This window comes from Tachyglossus aculeatus, chromosome 10 (genome assembly GCF_015852505.1).
Source record: "Tachyglossus aculeatus isolate mTacAcu1 chromosome 10, mTacAcu1.pri, whole genome shotgun sequence".
NCBI classification, from domain to species: domain Eukaryota; kingdom Metazoa; phylum Chordata; class Mammalia; order Monotremata; family Tachyglossidae; genus Tachyglossus; species Tachyglossus aculeatus.
In genome coordinates this window covers 16,707,666-16,729,645 of record NC_052075.1, presented here as the reverse complement: position 1 = coordinate 16,729,645, position 21,980 = coordinate 16,707,666, and the positions used below count along the sequence as shown (strand labels likewise).

The 21,980-nt window shown below is 48.2% G+C and overlaps 1 protein-coding gene across 1 annotated transcript in view; it reads left to right on the top strand.

The window, feature by feature from the left end:
* RELL1 (RELT like 1) overlaps window positions 1-21,980 on the top strand; it is a 70,210-nt gene that overhangs the window by 18,622 nt on the left and 29,608 nt on the right. The window contains exon 2 of the mRNA XM_038752856.1: window positions 19,393-19,617. Within this exon, the coding sequence (XP_038608784.1) occupies window positions 19,393-19,617 (225 nt within the window). The remainder of the gene's footprint in view (window positions 1-19,392; window positions 19,618-21,980) is intronic.

The window sequence follows — 21,980 nt, the reverse complement described above, 5'->3', positions numbered from 1 at the left end:
ACGGGGAGACAGATATTAATATAAATTACAGATAGGGAGGAGAGAGCTGATTGAGTGCCATAAAACTGATGATTAGGAGTTCTGCTTTATGTGGAGATGGGTAGGCAATCAATCAATCAATCAGTGGTATTTATTGAGTGCCTACTGTGTGCAAAGCACTATACTAAGCACTTTGGGGAGTACAATACAACAGAGTTGGTGGACAGGTTCCCTGACCTGTCTGTTGTATTGGTTAGGAAGGGTACCTTGCCTTTTCCATATTCACAGGTAGCGTTCCCCATCCCTCTTAATTGCTGGCACAGTTTCTTTGGAGAAGGCCTCCAGGAGAGTGACAAAATTGCGGGTCAGCGGGGTGACAAACATCAGAATCCAGGTAATTTCATCCTGTTTTCATACCTGGCAAGTCGCTAGCCTCTCTGGGTCTCAGTTTTCATACCCAAGGAATGGGATGTTCCGTATTTTAAGGTATTGAGAGGAACGACTTCCAGGCAAAACATGCTGCAACCCAAAATATCAAGTGTTACTGTGGGGCTGAGTATGGTATAAATAGAGAAAGTTTTAGTGAATTCTTTCGGTGCCTGAAAACAAAGGAAGAGGACTGAGAAGGGAAAGTAAAGTTTGTTATTCAAGAATAAATTTGGGTTTTCATTCTTCCTTTGGGCCGTATGGTAGAGCAGCTGGCTACTCTACTAAAGATCAAGTGGGCCCCCTGATGCATACCGAATCAGTGAATGAAAGCAAACAAAATAGGATCAGAGCAGAAATACCACCCCATTCACCTGGCAGATAGCAGTGTATTTTTCTCATTCTTTCCTGTAATTTCTGGGAGCCATCAGATTGTACTATGGCTTCACAGTCTCTTACTAGGGAGGCTGTTTGCTCTTGGGGTGGGTCGGTCACGCTAAGTGACTTTGTATGTGTGCCCTTGATTAGCGAAAAGAACCTTGAATCCTCATGCTGGAAAAGGCGGATTAGAAATGTCTTCTGGGCTGAGATGCTTCCTTATAGTCCTGAATCACTGCTAGGTCACCCGTTCTGCTTCCTCTCTGTCCACAATAATGATTCCATTCGTGGCTGTGGTCAGTCTCGGTGATGCTTAGGTACCGGAGTGATTGACCAGGAGTAGGTACTATCCAACCGACCTGTTAGTGGTAAGGTAGAAGTGTAACTTGTGGGGCAGGATTTTCAGTTTCAGCTTCTGGTGTAATTCAGCATTAGGTATCTTGATTGAGGGGTTTGGTCCCGGGGCAGGGATTAGGGATGGGAAGACAGGTGTGGACTTTCCGTTTTTACCCCAAAGCGCTCCCGGCATGGTGGCCCAGGTTGTTAGGAAGTGGTGTGGCCTACGGGAAAGAAGCAGTGTGGCCCAGTGGCCTGGGAACCCAAGAAGACTTGGGTTCTAATTCTGACTCTGCCACTTCCCTGCAGTGCGACCTCAGGCAAGTCACTTCTTTGGGCCTCAGGGTCCTCATCTGTAAAATGGGGATTAAATTTCCGTTCTTCCTCCTTCTTACGACTGTGTACCCCATGTGGGTCAGGAACTGGATCCAAGCTAGCCCCACTTTTGCCAACTCACCTGGCTTTTTGCTGACCTTGGCCTCCCACCTGCATCATTTCAGTCCCCTGACCCACGGCCTCCTAAAAATCCTCTCACCTCCAAGAAGGCATTCCTGATCAATTTCCTAAACTCCAAGTTACGTTGATCTAGCACTTAGCCCTAGTATGAATGTAAGTATCTGTGTATGTTCTGTGATGTTGTCTGCCATTTCCCCTGGTTTTAACTTATTCTTCCTCCTGCTATTTTTAAAGAATCTGTCCCCCTGATTTCCCCATTAGACTGCAAGCCCTCCGAGGACAGTGACTTTAGCTTCCAGTACACCCTTCCCCCACAACCACTTAGTCGGGGCTCAATATTGATTGTTGGATGGATGGCCTTCAGAGCTGCTATGGCCCACTGGAGGCTGAGGTCTCCCAGGGAGTAATTACTTCTGGAAACGCATGTGATAGCAGGTTGTAGGAATGGTAGCCTTTCTCCAAGGACCTGCTCCAGGTCTGATGAAACTGGGGGCGAGGGGGTTCTGCCCCAGCCTGACATCCCACCTGCACTTAGGCAGCTCTTTCCTGATTGCCAGGAGAGAGTGGACATGGACCGCCCAAAAAACAAACACATGGATTTTGGAGCAAATTAAGCCAAAGTGTTCTTTGGAAGTCCAGATGACTCAGTTTAGATTAGCATATTTTGGACACATAATCAGGAGGACTAATTCTCGGGAAAAGACACTAATGCTAGGAAGAGTCCAGGGAAAACATGGAAGAGGCAGACCAGCAGCTAGATGGATAGAAACCGTATCAACGATAACGGAAGAACCGTTAGAAAAGGTTCCAGATTATGGCACAAGACAGGACGTTCTGGAGAAAAAATATCCATAGAGTCACTGTGAATCGGAAATGACTCGATAGCACATGATAATAATAATAAGGCAAGATTGTGTTTGTGTGTGTGCATGCGTGTCAGTGATGGAGTTCTCATGGACTCTTCAGAGTATCCGTATGATTCCCCAGCAGGGGCCTGCGGAGGACAGGGGCAGCCTAAGCGGCCACCCAGATTGAGACCACGTCTGTCCTCTTTCCACCCCTCAGCCCCGATCCTGTCCCACCTGGAATGTGAATTCTAGAGCCCGGGAACTCCTCCCCACCCCCTTCACCCCCACCACTCTTCCTTTGTGCCCTAGTGAGTGGGCTTCCCTCCCACAAGTGTCTTCCTGAGCACAGGACCCTCCGCGAAAGTGTTCCCGAGGAGCAGAGGGCTGGCAGGAAGACAGGGGTGGGGAAGAATGTTCCACAGAGGCCCTAGGCTTACAGGCTTCCAACCCTGCAGCAGCCACAGTGGCTTTGGGTTTGGCATTCTCAGCCCGGAGATGTTTCATTTCTGGGAACTCTTAGCACGAACAAGTTTCTTAATAATAATTATGTGGTATTTGTTAAGCACTTGCTCTGTGCCAAACACTGTGGTAAGGGCTGGAGGGGATATAAGACTGGTGGGACAGAAAACAGCCCTTGCCCCACCTGGGGCAGCTGAGAATAATAATAATAATGATAATTGTATTATTTGTTATGTGCTTACTATGTGCCAGGCACTCTACTTAGTCTTGGTAGATACAAGATAATCGGTTTGAACACAGTCCCTGTCCCACATAGGGCTCAGTCTTAATCTCCATTTTACAGATGAGGTAACTGAGGTATAGAGAGGTTAAGTGACTTGCCCACGGTCACACAGCGCGAAAAGTGGCGAAACTGGGATTAGAACCCAGGTCCTTCCGTCTCCCAGGCCTGTGCTTTATCCCGTAGGCCACGCTGCTTCTCATGGCCTAGAGTGACCTTGTTTTTCCTCTCCCACTTTTTCCCTCTTTTCCATGTTTGGGTCCAGGGGAGAGCATGGGCTGGACACCAGATAGGACTCAGAGCTATGTGCTGCCCAGGGTGGGGCCGGAGGTCAGTCCCATCCCTCGGGACACGTCTGAGGCAGGGTTTCAGCAGGAGACCTGGCTCCTCTGGAAGAGAGAGGGCCCGGCCTTGGAATTTTTGCCTTGTCCTCGGTCCCGGAGACGTCCTCTTCGGGGGCCCAGGGGGGTCTCCAGATGGGCGTGGGTCTGAGGGCGGCCTTGGCTACTCTTTCTGGCCGGGCTGTCCGCACTGCTGCCACGCCCAAGGAACAGAAAACATTGCCCGGCTCTGCAATGAGCGCAGGCCATCCCCACTCTGCTCCACTTTACCGCACTGTTGCCTAATGGAAAGAGCACGGGCCTAGGAGCCGGAGGACCTGGGCTCTAATCCCAGCTCCGCTACTTGCCTGCTCTGAGCCCTCAGGCACTTAATGTCTCCAGGCCTCAGTTTCCTCATCTGTAAAATGGGAATGCAATACCTGTTCTCCCTTCTACTTAGACTATGAACCCCATGTGGGAACTGGCTAACTCATATCTACGACGTGTAGAAGGTGGAACGCTTGGCACAGAGTAAGCACTTAACTAATAACATAATTATTACTGTTGTAGCAGCCGTTTGTCCTAGAGATTGGGCACCTGTTGCTGAGGCCTCCCGGCCCCACTGCTTTGGCAGTGCTGTTCCTTGGCTCTGCTTTTTTGGGGTTCTTTATTTGGTTTATTCTGACGTTTTCCCATCTGCCTCTTTCCCTGGTTTCAAACATGCACACCCTACCCTCAGCATTGAGGACCTCATTCTTTCATTCAGTCGTATTTATCGAGCGCTTACTGTGTACAGAGCAGTGTACTAAGTGCTTGGGATAGTACAATATAACAACACAGAAGCAGCGTGGCTCAGTAGAGAGAGCCCGGGCTTTGGAGTCAGAGGTCATGTGTTCAAATCCCTGCTCTGCCAATTGCCAGCTGTGTGACTTTGGGCGAGTCACTTCACTTCTCTGGGCCTCAGCTCCCTCATCTTTCAAATGGGGATGAAGACTGTGAGCCCCCCCGTGGGACAACCTGATCACCTTGTAACCTCCCCAGTGCTTAGAACAGTGCTTGGCACATAGTAAGCGCTTCATAAATGCCATCATTATTACTAAGCGCTTAGTACAGTGCTCTGCACACTAAGCGCTCAATAAATACGATTGAATGAATAAACAGACACGTTCCTTGCCCACAATGAGCTTACAGTCATCCCAGGGTTATTGCTCCTTGGGCCGTTGAGGCCAAAGCCACCATCAGACCCTACCAGCCCCCTGGAGCGGATGCCCCTGGGAACAACGACGAGGCAAACACCCCACAGCCGGGTCCTCTCTCCTCCATGCAGCGTTCCTAACCCAGGCCACCCTCCTCTGCCGGAGGGGTCCGGTCAATTAATCAATCATCGACATTCATTGAGTGCTAACTATGTGCAGAACACTGTATTAATTGCTTGAGAGAGTACGATACAGCAGAATTAGCAGACATGTTCCATGCTCATAATGAGCTTACAGTCTAGGCAGGCAATAATATCATTTTTGAAACCCTGCCCACTGCCCTCTTTCAGGTCAGTCTGACTGAGAGAGGACAGTGAAATGCAGTTAGCATCTCACTGTCTCTCTGGGCTCAGCTCTGATCCGGGGGTAGTTTGGTCTCTACATCTGGGTTTGATTGTTTGGGATCAGAGGGTGTGGTGGCCCCTGATGGGCTTTGCAAATCCCATCCCAGATGACATCAGTCAGGGAGAAGTAGGATGGCCTAGCGTCTAGAGCACGGGCCTGGGTGACAGAAGGACCTGGGTTCTAATCCCACCTCTGCCTCTTGTCTGTTGTGTGTCCTTGGGCAAGACACTTCACTTCTCTGGGTCTGTTGCCTCAGCTGCAAAAGGGGGATTAAGACTCTGAGAGCCCCTTGTGGGACATGGACTGCGTCCCAGCTGATTAGCTTGTATCTATCCCAGTGTCTAGTACAGTGCCTTGCACATCGAAAGTGCTCACTAAATACCATAAAAATGGTATTTACTGAGCACGAGAAGCAGCGGGGCTCAGTGGAACGAGCACGGGCTTTGGAGTCAGAGGTCATGGGTTCGAATCCCGGCTCCGCCACATGTCTGCCGTGTGACCTTGGGCAAGTCACTTAACTTCTCTGAGCCTCAGTTACCTCATCTGTAAAATGAGGATTAAGACTGTGAGCCCCACGTGGGACAACTTGATCCCATTGTATCCTCCCAGTGCTTAGAACAGTGCTTTGCACATAGAAAGCGCTTAACAAATGCCATCATCATCATCATCATCACTTATTGTGTGCCAGGCACTGTACTAAGCACCTGGGAAAATACAGTAGTCACTAGACGTGATAGTGGGGAAGACAGACACTGAAGTCAATTACAGATAGAAGGAACCAACCAAGTTGGAAACAACCTGGCCAAGTGGAAAGAGGACCTGGGTTCTAATCCTGCATCTGCCAGCAGCTTCCTAGTTGACCTTAAGCTGGGCATTTCACTTCTCTGCACCTCAATTTCCTCATCTGTAAAACGGGGATTGAATACCTGTTCTCCCTTCTACTTGGACTGTGAATCCCATGTGGGACAAGGGCCGTATCTTATCACATTGAATTCTATTTACCCCACTGCTGAGGGCAGTGCCTGACATTTAACGAGCACCACAATAATAATTATTATTATAATCCTTTTAAAGATGTGTATGTAAGTGTTGAGCGGGGACGGTGGGGGAGAAGGGGGAGTGAAGGAGTACCCAAGGGCTTAGGGAAAATGGTGGTGTTTCAGTAGGGTGGGGAGAAGAGAGATAGAGAAGACATGGAGATGTGATTTCAGAAGGGCTTTGGAGATAAGGAAAGCAGTGTTCTCCCAGATATGAAGGGGGAGGGAGGTGCAGACTGTCAGGAGAGGGAGTGGGACCAAGGGATTGACTGCAAGAGAGAGGCGAAGGGGATATAGTGATCAGGTTGGCCTAATCAATCAGTGGTTTATGGGGAAGGGAGCCTTCAATCTATAGTGGGTGACGGGGAGAGAGCCGATCGATTGCCTCAAGGACATCACACATCTTACAGTTGGACCTGCTGCCTAAAGTGATGACGCCACGGAGCCGTGTTGCGGAAGTGTGCCGATTTCACGTGACCCCAGAGCTTTTCTCTGGGGAGGACCCCAGGCCCCCCCATTTTTCTCCAGGGATTTTGCGTTCCCCTCCCAGAGGTGAACGAGCCCCGCTGAAGCCTCTGAACTGCCAGAAATTGACGGCGGGAGTTGAATATCTGGAGATGAACAAACCTTCCTTAAAAGGTTGTGAAAGCATCTGGTACGACATGGGACAAGCCAGCCAAACACCAGACTGCCAGGGGTAGAATCGGACAGCTGGCCATCCGAATCACAGGCATTACTGTATGCTGTGCACACAGTAAGCGCTCAAGAAATACAATTGAATGAATTACTGGAAAATCAAGATAGGAGCCATTTCCTAACCACCACCTTCTCTTTTTTTTTTTTTTTCAAAATGACGCAACTTGTTTTGAAGAACGCACCCACATCTGCATTTATTTGTGCAAAAGTTGTATCTTGAGTTTCTTGTTTACGTCTCGGCTTTGAACTACTTTAGATTTTCAGTCCAGGGCCGGACAAAGCCTCGTGGCAGTGGGAGGTCTCTGAAAAAGTGCGGTCCTTGTAGTTACAAAATGGTATTTCAACAAAGTTTTCCTAAGCACTAGAGTGAAAGCAGTGTGGCCTGGTGGAAAGAGCACGGACCTGGGAATCAGAGGATTTGGGTTCTAATCCTGGCCGCTATTTGCCTACTGTGACCTTTGGCAAGTCACTTATTTTCTCTGTGTCTCAGTTACCTCATCTGTAAAATGGGAATTCAATAACTGTTCTCCCTCCTACTTAGATTGTGAGCCCTGTGTGGGACAGGGACTCTGTCTCACCTGATTATCTTGTGTTTACCCCAGGACTCAGTACAGTGGTTGGCATATAGTAAGTGCTTAAGGAATAACACAATTATTATTATTATTTTTATTATAGTAATAGTAAGACTGGTTAGCATATAGTAAGTACTTAAGGAATAACACAGTTATTATTATTTTTATTATAGTAATAGTAAGACTGGTTAGCATATAGTAAGTACTTAAGGAATAACACAGTTATTATTATTATTTTTATTATAGTAATAGTAAGACCTGTTAGGAGTGCTGGTGGTATTTTGTAAGACAGATAGGAAACAGAGAAGATAATTCCCACCCCGATGTCTTCTATGTTCTTTTTTAAAGGGATCCCTGTTGATCTTTCCCCCCACGGCCCACTTATAATATTAATAGTAATCATGGCATTTTTCAAGCACTTATTGCTGGCATAGACACAAGTTTATGAGCTTGGGCACACAGCGCTCACAGTCTTTCTTACTGTTGTTTTAAAGTTGAGGAGACTTAGGCCCAGAGAAGTTGCGATTTTCCCAAGAACACACAAAAGGTAAGTGGCAGAGACAGGATTAGAACCCAGGTCTCCTGACTCCCAACCTGTGCTCTTTTCAGTAGCGACAATGCCTGCTCAGGTTTCCTTCACCTTGGGTGTTCAAGTAACTAGTCAGTCAAATCAATAAATCAATCAGTGGTATTTTTTGAGTGCTTACTATGTGCAGATCACTGTACTAAGCACTTGGGACAGTGCAATGCAGCAGAATTAGACATGTTCCCTGCCCACAGCAAGTTGATAGTGTAGAGGGGGAGGCAGACATTAATAAGAATGAATGAATTAATTAGCTATGGGATCGGTTCCTGTTATGCCCAGGGCTGCCAGGCTCCCGAGCCCCAGGCTGAGGTACAACAGGATATATTATTAGGAGGGCAGGGCTGGGGGTTTCCAGCCCTGGTTTCCAGGAATATTGATAATAATGACGATGATAATTACGGTATTTGTTAAGCGCTTACGATCTGCCAAGCACTTTCCTAAGGCTGGGGTTGATCCCGGAAATCTTGTTCATGCTACGTTCTTTGGCTAACGGTTGTTTTCACAGGGTGGGGAAAATATTCATTTGCTTTTCAACTCAAAAGTTGGCACGTGCGTGTGATGAGAGAGAGCGCAGATGTGAGAGTAGACAGTGTTGAAGTAGACAAACTGTAGTGCGGGGCTCGGTTTAAGCCAAGGATCAAGGAACTTCTTTGTTGGAAAGTGTCGGACTCCACTTTGTTGGAAAGTGTCGGACTCGAATTAAGGGGTCGCCAGACGAAATCGCTTTCTGACACGTCGGCGCAAACGCTCTGAGCCCCCGAGAACAGCGTGGGCTTCAGGCTCACGTCGGGGTGGCGTTTTCGTCAGATGGTTAAAACACACCGAACTGTGGGTTCTCGCCCTTCCCCTCATCCAGCCCCCCACCCCACCCCGGTGACGCACAGAGAGAGGTTGGAGACAGGATGAAGACCATGTTAGAGGGTGGTAATGGAGGGGAGAGCAGGGAGCAGGAAAGAGCAGACAGGCAGAGGCCAAAAAGTCACTTGTAAGGTCAGAGGCTGCGGGGAGCGGCCGGGAGTTGAGGCCCAAGTTGATTCCCCAATGGCCGTTCGGCCTCAGAGGTGAGGTTCCCCAGAGGCTGACCGGTCTTGTAGAGAATTAGCTCCCTACGCCCTAAGAACATATCACTTTATTATTCTGTACATCGCAAACATCTAGTACAGTGCATTGCACCCAAGGGGCATTCAGTAAATGCCACTACTATTTACCACTATGTTAGTACTACCACCACTATTATTAATCAATCAATCAATCAATTGTATTGAGCACTTACTGTGTGCAGAGCACTGTACTAAGCGCTTGGGAAGTACAAGTTGGCAACATATAGAGACAGTCCCTACCCAACAGTGGGCTCACAGTCTAAAAGGGGGAGACAGAGAACAAAACCAAACATACTAACAAAATAAAATAAATAGAATAGATATGTACAAGTAAAATAAATAAATAAACAGAGTAATAAATATGTACAAACATATATACATATATACAGGTGCTGTGGGGAAGGGAAGGAAGTAAGATGGGGGATGGAGAGGGGGACGAGGGGGAGAGGAAGGAAGGGGCTCAGTCTGGGAAGGCCTCCTGGAGGAGGTGAGCTCTCAGTAGGGCTACTATTACTGCTACTATTAATACTACTACCACTACTATTACCACTACTATTATGACTATTACCATTACTATTACTACTGTTACTGCTGCTATGAATCAATGGTATTTATTGAGTACTTACTATGTGCAGGGCACTGTACTAAGCACTTGGGAGAGTATAATGCAATAGATTTACCAGACATGTCCCCTGTCCATAATGAGCTTACTACTACTGGAAAGCAGCGTGGCTCAGTGGAAAGAGCACGGGCTTTGGAGTCAGAGGCCATGGGTTCAAATCCCGGCTCCGCCACTTGTCAGCTGGGTGACTTTAGGCAAGCCACTTCACTTCTCTGGGCCTCAGTGACCTCATCTGTAAAATGGGGATGAAGACTGTGAGCCCCTCGTGGGACAACCTGATTACCTTGTATCTACCCCAGCGCTTAGAACAGTGCTTTGCACATAGTAAGCACTTAACAAATACCAACATTATTATTATTATTATGATCATTATTATTAAGCAGCGTGGCTTAGTGGAAAGAGCACGGGCTTTGGAGTCAGAGGCCGTGGGTTCAAATCCCGGCTACGCCACTTGTCAGCTGGGTGACTTTGGGCAAGTCACTTCACTTCTCTGGGCCTCAGTGACCTCATCTGTAAAATGGGGATTAAGATTGTGAGCCCCCCGTGGGACAACCTGATCACCTTGTATCTTCCCCAGTGCCTAGAACAGTGTTTTGCACATAGTAAGCGCTTAACAAATACCAAAATTATTATTATTATTATTATTAAGTGCCATCGAGTCGTTTCCAATTTGTAGTGACTCCGTGGATATGCTTTCTCCAGAACATCCTGTCTTCTGTCATAATCCGTAACCTTTCTAACAGTTCTTCCATTATCGTTATGGTCTCTATCCATCTAGCTGCCAGTCTGCCTCTTCCACATTTTCCCTGGACTTGTCCTCGCATTAGTGCCTTCTTCAGAGAATTAGCCCTCCTGATTATGTTTTCAAAATATGCTAGTCTAAATCGAATCATCTGACCTTCCAAGGCCCACTTTGGTTTAATTTGCTCCAAAGTCCATTTGTTTGTTTTTCGGGTATCAATCAATCAATCAATCGTATTTTTTGAGTGCTTACTGTGTGCAGAGCACTGTACCAATCAATCAATCGTATTTATTGAGCGCTTACTGTGTGCAGAGCACTGTACTAAGCACTTGGGAAGTACAAGTCAGCAACACATAGAGACAGTCCCTACCCAACAGCGGGCTCACAGTCTAGAAGGGGGAGACAGAGAACAAAACCAAACATATGAACAAAATAAAATAAATAGAATAGATATGTACAAGTAAAATAAATAAATAGAGTAATAAATATGTACAAACATATATACATATATGCAGGTGCTGTGGGGAAGGGAAGGAGGTAAGACAGTGGGGGGATGGAGAGGGGGGAGGAGGGGGGAGGGGGGTAGTCCATGGTATTCGCGAAAGCCTTCTTCAACACCACATTTCAAAAGAATCGACGTTCTTTCTATCCCGTCTTTTCACAGTCCGGCTTTCGGATCCATACATTGCCACTGGAAACGCCATAGAAACACCATACTACTATTACAACTTCCATTACTCTGACTATTAATACCCTCACTACTATCATTACCACTACTACTTCAACTACACTACTCCTGCCAGCCCCAGGACGCAGCGTTTGTCCACAGAGCTGCCCTTTGTATCTGACCAAGGGGTTCCCGGTGGTGATGCTTTTTCCCTGAGCATCAAGCTGGGTGGAGGCCTGCTATGTGGTGGCGGCCAGCGGTCACTGAATGAAGCTGGGGTGGACCTGTATTGGGCCCTCAAGAATGTGACCTTTGCTTTTGACTCTGCCTCTCTGACTTGCTGCCAGCCTAAAACCTCAGCTGTCTTCATTGCTGGCTGCTGCAAGGCAAACCAGTCAGTCCACTGCCCTGGTTTTCCAGTGGCCCACGCCTATAGGCCATATTGTTTGAAGTGATGTTTTACAGTTTAAATAAAAAATGCTTCTGTGGCCTATCCTCCCATCCCGTCTCTCCATTCCAGAGCTGCTGGGGCCCAATGGGAATGGGGCTGGGGAAAAGCAGGCTGGCTGGAACTCTGAGTGATTTCATTACCTTCATTTTTCAGATCCACACTCTCCATGTATGCCCTGTCCAGGAGAGCTGTCAGCAGCATAGGTTATGTCTTTTATTTTTATGGTACTCGCCAAGTGCTTATTATGTGCCGGGCACTGTACTAAGTGCTGGGATAGATACAAGATAATCAGGTTGGACACAATCCGTGTCCCACGTGGGGTTCACAGTCTAAGTAGGAGGAAGGAGGATTTAATCCCCATTTTACAGATTGGGTGACTGAGACACAGAGAAATTGAGCGACTTGTCCAAGATCACATCATTCCCCTCCCCACAGCACTTGTATATATTTTTACAGATTCATTACTCCATTTATTTTACTTGTACGTATTTGCTACTCTATTTATTTTGTTAATGATGTGCATGTAGCTATAATTCTATTTCTTCCTGATGATTTTGACACCTGTCTCCATGTTTTGTTTTGTCTGTCTCCCCTTTCTAGACTGTGAGCCTGTGTTGGGTAGGGACCTTCTCTATATGTTAACGACTTGTACTTCCCAGGGGCTTAGTAGAGTGCTCTGCGCACAGTAAGCGCTCAATAGATACGACTGAATGAATGAACAGACAGGTGTGGAACTGGGATTAGAGGCCAGGTCCTCTGTCTCCCAGGCCCGTGCTCCACTGATGATCAGGAGTTTCAGCTTGATGTAGGGAGGTGACTAGGATGAGCCCTATGACAGTTCATATTTGGGTCAGGCATGGGCCCAAAGTGAGCAGGCATGCTGAAGGTATGTCTCTCTCTCCCCTCCCTTAGCTTAATGAGTAACTCCGGACTGAAAAATCTGTGAAGTCTAACCCTAAACGGTCCGCTTATGCGTCTGTCTCTAAAGCGTGTGGTTTAAAATTGAGCGTTGTTCTAGGCTAATAAACACTCAGACTCTTAGGGTTCCCATGATTAATATCCGTTTAATGGGTCATTTTGTTCTGTTCTTGGTGCTGCCACCCAGGAGTTGTGCTGAGGTAGGCTGGCAGCTGTTCTTGGGAGCTCGCCCGCCAGCATTGGGTTGTGTGTTTTGTGTGTATTTGTATGTATGTGTGTGTGTGAGAGAGAGACAGAGAGAGAGATCAGTCAGTGGTATTTTCTGAGCGCTTATAGTGCACAGAGCATACTGTTCAAAGCACTTGGAAGAGTACAGTAGAGGTGATGATGATGGTATTTAAATTCTTACTATGTGTCAAGCACTGTTCTAAGCACCGAGGTAGATACAAGATAATTAGGTCATCCCATGTGGGACTCAGTGTTAACCCCCATTTTACAGATGAGGTAACTGAGGCACAGAGAAGTTAAGTGACTTGCCCAAAGTCATACAGCTGATAAGTGGCAGAGCCAGGATTAGAATCCACAACCTCTGACTCCCAAGCCCGGGCACTTTCCACTAAGCCATGCTGATGTGAGTCCTGTCCTCAAGGTGGGCAGGGTCATTTGTGAATGGTGGCCAGGTCTCCGGCTCAGGTGTGCCCTGTCCCCCTGTCCCCACCCTTTCAGTCCATTGTGTCCCCAGGCCAGGGGAACGGGCGAAGAGTCGAGGAGGGGTTGCTGTTGGGAGGATTGCCACCCATCCCCTTGCCGACAATCCCTGGGGGCTCTGCCTCTTCAAAGGAGCAGCAGCCGCAGGTCGGGGAAAGAAGAGCCTTCTTCTCTGGACCCTTGTTAGCCCTCGTTCTGGCCACCTGAACAGTGGCACGAGAGGTGGTTAAACTGGTCTGCCAAACCTGGGTGACAACTGGCCTCCTGCTTGTCCGCGGGGTGCTGGCTATTGCGGTGCCCACACTGCCTTCAGCCCTCTGATAACAACCGACATTACTTCTTTTGGGGACAAAGCCTGAACCCGGGCTTGGCCGCTTCCCTTCCCCAGCGGCGTGGGCCCAGGCCGAAGAGGGGGAGTTCTGCATCCAGAGGTGTTTTTGTTCTCTGGGCTGGGTTGGGCTGGAGTGAGCCAGGCCCCAGACTGGTGGCCGTTCCCTGGAAGCTGGGTTCAGGCACCAGTTTTCCAGCCGGCCGGTGTCCGGCGGTCCGCTCAGCGTCGTCTCTGGCCGGCCAGTAAGAGGCCGTGGTGTCAGCGTGGGGAAATCCACGGCCTTCTGGATGCAGCATCCCACAGACCCTGGATGAGAGAAAAGACTTCTGGGGATATGTGGAGCAGGACATGAAGTGCTTCTTACGGTGTGGCCTAGTAGAAAGAGCACAGAACTGGAAGCCAGGAAACCTGGCTCAAATCCCAGCTCAACCGTGTAGCTGCTTGATAGCAATAATAATAATGGACTTTTAAAAAGACTTACAATGTGCCAAGCACAGGGGTATGTGGAAGATAAGCACATCAGACACTACCCCTATCCCACATGGGGCTCACCATCTGCGTGGCGGGGGGAGAACAGAAACCTAGTCCCCATTTTACAAATCAATTAATGATGTTTGAGTGTTTACTGTGTGCAGAGCACTGTACCAAGGCTTGAGAGCACAATATATCAGAGTTGGCAGACGTGATCGCTGCCCACAGTCAACTCACAGTCTTAAGGGGGAGACAGACATTCATATAAATAATTTACAGATGTGTAATAATAATAATAATGGCATTTAATAAGTGCTTACTATGTGCAAAGCACTGTTCTAAGCGCTGGGGAGGTTACAAGGTGATCAGGTTGTCCCATGGGGGACTCACAGTTTTCACCCCAACTTTACAGATGAGGTAACTGAGGCACAGAGAAGTTAAGTGACTTGCCCAAAGTCACACAGCTGACAATTGGCAGAGCCGGGATTTGAACCCATGACCTCTGACTCCAAAGCCCGGGCTCTTTCCACTGAGCCACAGTTCTTCTCTGTGTACATAAGTGCTGTGGGGCTGAGGGTGGGGTGAATACCAAATGCCCAAAGGGCACAGATCCAAGTGAAGAGATGATGCAGAAGGGAGGAGACAGGGACAAGAGGGCTTAATTGGGGAAGACCTCCTGGAGATGTGACCTTAATAAGGTTTCGAAGGTGAGGAGAAGGGGTGGTCTAGCAAATATGGAGAGGGAGGGCATGTCAATCCAGAGGGAGGATGCGGGAAAGGGGTTGGTGATAAGATCAAGGCAGTGAGCAAGCTGGTACTGGAGGAACCAAGAGTGTGGACTGGGCTGTTTGATGAGTGAGGTAAGGTAGGAGAGGGCAGGCTGATTAAATGTTTTAAACTCGATGGAAAGGAGTTTATGTTTGATACAGAGGTGGATGGGCAACCCCTGGAAGTTCTTGAGGAATGGGGAAGCGTGGACTGAATGGATTTGGGTTTTTTTAATGATCCAGGAAGCGCAGCCAAGTATGGGCAGGAGACAGGGGATCAGTGAGGAGGCTGATGGAGTAGTCAAGGTGGGATGGGGTATTTGGAGCAGCATAGTAGCAGTTCGGATGGATAGGAAGAGGTGTATTTGTATGAGGAAACTGAGGCCCTGAGAGGTTCAGTGACTTGCTCCAGGTCACACAACAGGCAAGTAACAGAGCTGGGAGTACAACGAACTCTCCTGACTCCCAGTCTCCTCTTCTTTCCACTAGGCCACTTAGCTTCCTAGGCCAGTTGTTTAGCTTCTTTGTGCCTCAATTTTCTCATCTGTAAAATGGGAATACAATGCCTGCTCTCCCTCCACCTGAGACTGGGAACCCCTTGTGGGACTAGGGCCTTGTTGATCTGTGTAGGTTGTATCTACCTCAGTGTGAGCCCGCTGTTGGGTAGGGACCGTCTCTATATGTTGCCAACTTGTACTTCCCAAGCGCTTAGTACAGTTCCCTGCACACAGTAAGTGCTCAATAAATATGATTGATTGATTGATTGATTGTTTAACATAGTGCTTGCCACAGAGTAAGCCCTACCTAAATAATTACCGTCGTCATCATCTGTTCTCCCCATCTTAATTCCCACCCGCTTACCCTTTCTCCGCTGCTCCCCTAGCAGTGCCTCCCATTCACTCCCTAGCTTGGCCAGGGACAAAAAGAGCCCTGGAAATAATAATAATGATGATGATAATACTAGTTATATAATTGTGGTATAATTGCGGTATTAGTTGTCCATTCATTCATTCAATCGTATTTATTGAGCGCTTGCTGGGTGCAGAGCACTGTACTAAGTCTATCTAAGTCTGGGTCTAGATAGAAGAAAATTAGACTGGACACAGTCCCTGTCATATGTGGGGCTCATAGTCTTACTCCTTATTTTCCAGATGGGGTAACTGAGGCCCAGAGAAGTTAAGTGACTCGTCCAAGGTCACAGAGCAGACAAATGGCAGAGCCAGGATTAGAATCCAGATCCTTCTGACTCCCGGGCCTGTGCTCTAACCATTAGGCAACACTGCTTCTCTAGATGGATGGAAACCAAGCAGGGCCCAGCCCCAGCGTGCAAACGGCAGCTTTATCTGTGCAGGAGTCTCCTTGTCTGCCCTCTGGCACCCAGGAAGGAGGCACAAAGGCCTGGGTTTGAGGTGGTGGCAGAAGTTCGGTCAACACCTGTCTTTCATTAAGTCAAAGTCACAAAGCAAAATCCGCTGTGGTGACATCCCAGTTGGAGGATTCGAGCTGTGTCTTGCTAGATTCCACACACCCCGCGGGGAGGGATTAAGAAGCTTTCTCCTGATCCCCCTGCATTTAGCTCACTGTGGTGGTGTTCATTAAGCATTTGCCGTGTGTGTCAAGCCGCATGCCCAACCACTCGGGGTAGATACAATGCAATCAGACCAGACACGATTCCTGCCGTACATGGGGCTCAAAAGTCAAAGTATTTAATCTTAATTTTACAGAGGAGGATGCAGGTCCCGGGAAGTTAAGTGGCTTTCCCAAGGTCACACAGCAGGCAAATGGACAAACCCTGGACTCCTACCCCTGTTCTCTATCCACAGGGCCACACTGCTTCTCTGGGCAGCTGAATCCTCAACACTTCTGAACCCGTAGTCTGCGAATGAAATCTTTAAAGAGTCCACTGTGCAGAATCATTCTCCATTTCAGAAAGCCCCATTTTCAGTAGTGCAGCTTATAAAATATACTGCAGTCCCCTAGAAGAATCATACTTAATGACTGACCCCTGTGGACTCGCTGATCAAAATTTGGTCCTGTGGCTAACGGATCTGCAGGGTGTCTTCCCTGCTCTTTCCAATTCTTAACGTCGAGATTGCCCATTGTGGACCTAAAGCATGAAAAGTACAATGAATGCCCCACACGACACTGCAAACAGGGTACAACAATTGCTTGTTGATGAGGATCAGAGTAGTCAATCCATGGTATTTATTGAGGGCTTACTGTGTGCAGAGCACTGTACAGAGCACTTGTCAGATGGGGGAAGAAACGTCTTTTTTTAAGCAGAAATTAATCATACTCGATGTTTGGGTGGACCGATAACTTTTGTGCATTTTGTGGGCTGTTTTAATCCTTTTATTTTTCATGCCAGGAATTTTATCCTTCACCCTATAGACTCACTCATTAGCCACCCACTTCTACCTGGTTTGAACTCCGTGTTTCCCAAGCTCAGCTTCAACTGGCCCTTGCTTTTAAAGCTCCTCTACCTCCAACCCTCTCAGCTATCCCCCCAGCCCGGAACTTCCTCCCTCCCTCCCATGTCCCCCCACAATCTGTCAGACTGTAACTATTTCCATCTTCAAAGTCCTCCTGAAGTCTTTCCCTGATTAATTTACGACAGGGCTGGGATTGTGCCTACCTATTCTCTGGCATCTCCCAAGTGCTTACCACTGTGGTTTGCACGCAGTAAGCACTCATTTACTACCATTGATTCATTGAGGACACCCCAGTCTCATCAACCAAAGCCTACACTTAGTTGTTTTATATCTATGCTTAGCACTTTTGCGCATGTCTACTTTTTTATTTATTTATGTTTTGCTATATTTGGGACCTTCCATCTTGATATGTCTGGACCATTTCCTAGAAGATCTTTGCCCTTCCTCTTGCTCCCCTTATTTGCAAATCACGTTGATCTGTTTTGTTTCCCCTGTAAGCGCTCTCCCTGTTGAGCATTTTTACTGCATCAATAAATTCCATTCGATTGTTAGATTGTAAGCTTCTTGGAGGCAGGGAACATGCCTCTTGTGTTAGTTGTGCTCAGTACAGCGTTTAGCAGTCAGTAAATGCCACTGATTGATTGATAACTTTATTCAGTGGTATTTATTGAGAATCTATTGTGTGACGAGCAGTGTACTGAGAAGCAGCGTGGCCCAGTGGAAAGAGCACGGGCTTTGGAGTCAGAGGTCGTGGGTTCGAATCCCGGCTCTGCCAATTGTCAGCTGTGTGACTTTGGGCAAGTCACTTCTCTGGGCCTCAGTTCCCTCATCTGTAAAATGGGGATTAAGACTGTGAGCCCCCGTGGGACAACTTTATCACCTTGTAACCTCCCCAGCACTTAGCACAGTGCTTTGCACATAGTAAGCACTTAATAAATGCCATTATTGTTATTATTATTATTATTATTATTATTATTACTAAGAGCTTGGGAGATTCAATACAACAGAGTGGGTAGACACATTCTCTGCCCAGAGTTCCCAGTTCTGTATAGAAGGGGTTTGCTTCAACAAAAACCACACTCAGCCCTTTCCAAAGATTGGGCGTTCCCGGTCACTGGTGATAACAATAAGAATTGCGGTATTTGTTCAGTGCTTTCTATGTGCCAAGCACTGTACTAGGCATTAGGGGTGATAACAGTAAGAATTGTGGTATTTGTTCAGTGCTTTCTATGTGCCAAGCACTGTACTAGGCATTAGGGGTGATAACTATAAGAATTGTGGTATTTGTTCAGTGCTTTCTATGTGCCAAGCACTGTACTAGGCATTAGGGGTGATAACAATAAGAATTGCGGTATTTGTTCAGTGCTTTCTAAGTGCCAAGCACTGTACTAGGCATTAGGGTAGATAAAAAGTAATCAGGGTGGACATAGTCCTCGTCTCACATGGGACTCACAGTCGAAAAGGAGGAAGAACGATTATTTACACCCCGTTGAACTGATAGGAAGAACCAAGGCGTAGAGAGGTGCCCAAAGTCACCCAGCAGGTACGTGGCAGAGTCAGGATTAGAACTCAGGCCCTCTTACTAAGCGGTCTGGGCTCTTCCCACCAGGCCCAGCTGCCATTGAATGTTATCGCCGTCAGATACTGAGCTGTGTGCGCTTCCTTCCAGATGCGCACCCAAGCAGCATAGCTCAATGGAAAGGGCATGGACTTTGGAGTCAGAGGTCATGGGTTCAAATCCCTGCTCTGCCAATTGTCAGCTGTGTGACTTTGGGCAAGTCACTTCACTTCTCTGTGCCTCAGTTACCTCATCTGTAAAATGGGGATTAAGACTGTGAGCCCCCCGTGGGACAACCTGATCACCTTGAAACCTCCCCAGTGCATAGAACAGTGCTCTGCAAATAGTAAGCACTTAATAAATGCCATCATTATAGAGAAGCAGCGTGGCTCAGTGGAAAGAGCACAGACTTTGGAGTCAGAGGTCATGGGTTCAAATCCTGGCTCTGCCACTCGTCAGCTGTGTGACTTTGGGCAAGTCACTTCACTTCTCTGGGCCTCAGTTTCCTCATCTGTAAAATGGGGATGAAGACTGCGAGCCCCCTGTGGGACAACCCGATCACCTTGTATACCCCCAGCGCTTAGAACAGTGCCTTGCACATGGTAAGCACTTAATAAATGCCATTATTATTATTATTATTATTATTATTAGATGGCTATTACCCCAGCCCTCTGCCAAGCTACAGAGAAGAGGCGACGTCGTCACCTGCTCATTCTGGGAATGGGCATCCGGAGTACATCGCCTTTGCCCTCGTTCCGGTGTTCTTCATCATGGGCCTTCTGGGCGTCCTCATCTGCCATCTGCTCAAGAAGAGAGGGTATCGCTGCACTACGGAGGCAGAACAAGACCCAGAGGAGGAAAAGGCAGAGAAAATAGGTACGTGACCCCTGGGTCTCGGTTTAGACGCCAAAAGTCTCCTTTGCCGTTTCTTCTTTATGGGATCGTAAAGAGAAATAACATGGCCTAGTGGATAGAGCTTTGTCATCTGGGGCAAGTCACTCCACTTTTCTGGGCCTCAGTGATGTCACCTGTAAAACGCAGAAGCAGCGTGGCTCAGTGGCTCCGCCACTTGTCTGCTGTATGGCCTTGGGCAAGTCACTGTGTTTTGCACATAGTCAGCGCTTAATAAATGCTATCATTATTATTAACCCCCATTTTACAGATAAAGTAACAGGGAAATGGAGTGTGAGCCCACTGTTGGGTAGGGACCATCTCTATATGTTGCCAACTTGTACTTCCCAAGCGCTTAGTACAGTGCTCTGCACACAATAAGCGCTCAATAAATACGATTGAATGAATGAATGAGTGACTCGCCCAAGGTCACCCAGCAGACACGTGGAGGAGCGGGGGATTGGAACCCAGGTCCTTCAGACTCCCGGACTCTTTCCACTAAGCCAAGCTGCTTCTCTAACTTCTTATTATTATCATTAATAATAATTTTGGCATTTGTTAAGAGCTATGTGCCAGGCACTGTACTAAGTTACCTCATCTGTAAAATGGGGATTAAGACTGTGAGCCCCATGTGGGACAACCTGATCACCTTGAATCCCCCTCCCCCAGCCCTTAGAACGGTGCTTCGCACATTGTAAGTCCTTAACAAATGCCATCATTATAGAGAAGCAGCGTGGCTCAGTGGAAAGAGCACGGGCTTGGGAGTCAGAGGTCATGGGTTCTAATCCCGGCTCTGCCACTTATTGGCTGTGTGACTTTGGGCAAGTCACTTAACTTCTCTGTGTCTCAGTTACCTCATCTGTAAAATGGGGATTAAGATTGTGAGCCCCACGTGGGACAACCTGATCACCTTGTATCGCCCCCAGCACTTATAACAATGCTTTGCACATAGTAAGCGCTTAACAAATACCATCATTATTACTATTATTAAAATGGGGATTAAGACTGTGAGCCCCATGTGGAACAGGAACTGTGTCCAACACGATTTGCTTGTATCCTCCCCAGTGCTTAGTACAGTGGCTGGCATATAGTAAACAGCTCATTATGGGCAGGAACATGTCTGCTTATTCTGTTGCATTGTACTCCTCCAAGTGCTCAGACCAGTGCTCTGCATATAGTAAGCGCTCAATAAATTCCATGGATTGATTAACAAATACCATAATTATTATTACTGTTGTTATCGAATGCGGCCCAGCTGCAGGGACGTCGTGTCTCTGTTTCAAAGCCATGGAACCAGTAAAAGTTTTACGATGACTGGAAGAGGCAGTGTTGGCCCTAGCCTTGGCCAGCCGCTGACCAAAGCCCTGGGGCTGGTTCCCTAAGAAGGATGGGCTTTGAGCCTGTTTACCCTGTATTTCTGTGCTGGGCCCGACTGTGCCGGACTGTGCCGGCCTGGAGAGTATTAGCTCGGGCAGCTTAAGAGACTACCCTGCTACTAAACCGGTTTTATTGGTGTCCGGCGACAAGGTCACAGCCCCAGCTTGGGCCTCAGCCGGGAATCCTGCATGTGAAAGGTCAGTGAGCAGGAACAGATGGCAGGCAGGGAGTTAAGCCTCTTCATTAGCTCCCGGGGCTTCTTCAGCGGTGGCCCAGGCCGAGGTCCCAGGAGAAGCAGAAAGCACGGCCTCGACCCCGACCCATGGCTCCTTTTCCTCCGGAAACTTTCCTAAAAGGGCCCGACTGAGGCGGTCGCGGAGAGGGAGCCATTCCGCTTCCTGCACTGTTGATTTTTCCCGCCCACCCCTCTGCCCTTTCAAGGTGGCAAGAAAACAAGACTGACATAGTGAGTCATCTGAGAGCTGGGAGTAAACTTAAACGGAGGCTGAGTTCGTCAGCAGCGAGGCTAGCTGTTCCCCTTCCCCCCCCCCACACACACACAGTGCCCCATCTGGGGTGGCCGGACCGGCCGACAGAAATCTCCACCATCCGTGGTCTGAGGGTGCCCGCTTCTGACAGGAGGCTGGCTCGGGGCCTCCTGCCGTGTGGACCGGCTTCTCCCCCGCCTCAAACATGCCGTCAGCAGGGGCCCGGGACACACACCGAGGTTTCCGAGCCCGCACGGCCTGTCACTTCCTCCTCGGTGCTTCCTCTCCAGCCGAAGCCTGTGCCGCCTTCCAAGGCAGACGCTTTGATGGGAAAAGGTCCCCTTCCCACCAGGCCTGCTGGCCCCACCACCGGTTCGGTTTTCTCCGATTGAGCCTCTGCGGGTGGAAATTGGAAAACGGGGACCAGATCTGGTCAGCAGCCCCTGAAGGTGGCTCGGAAGAGATTTGAAAAATGCCTCTCAG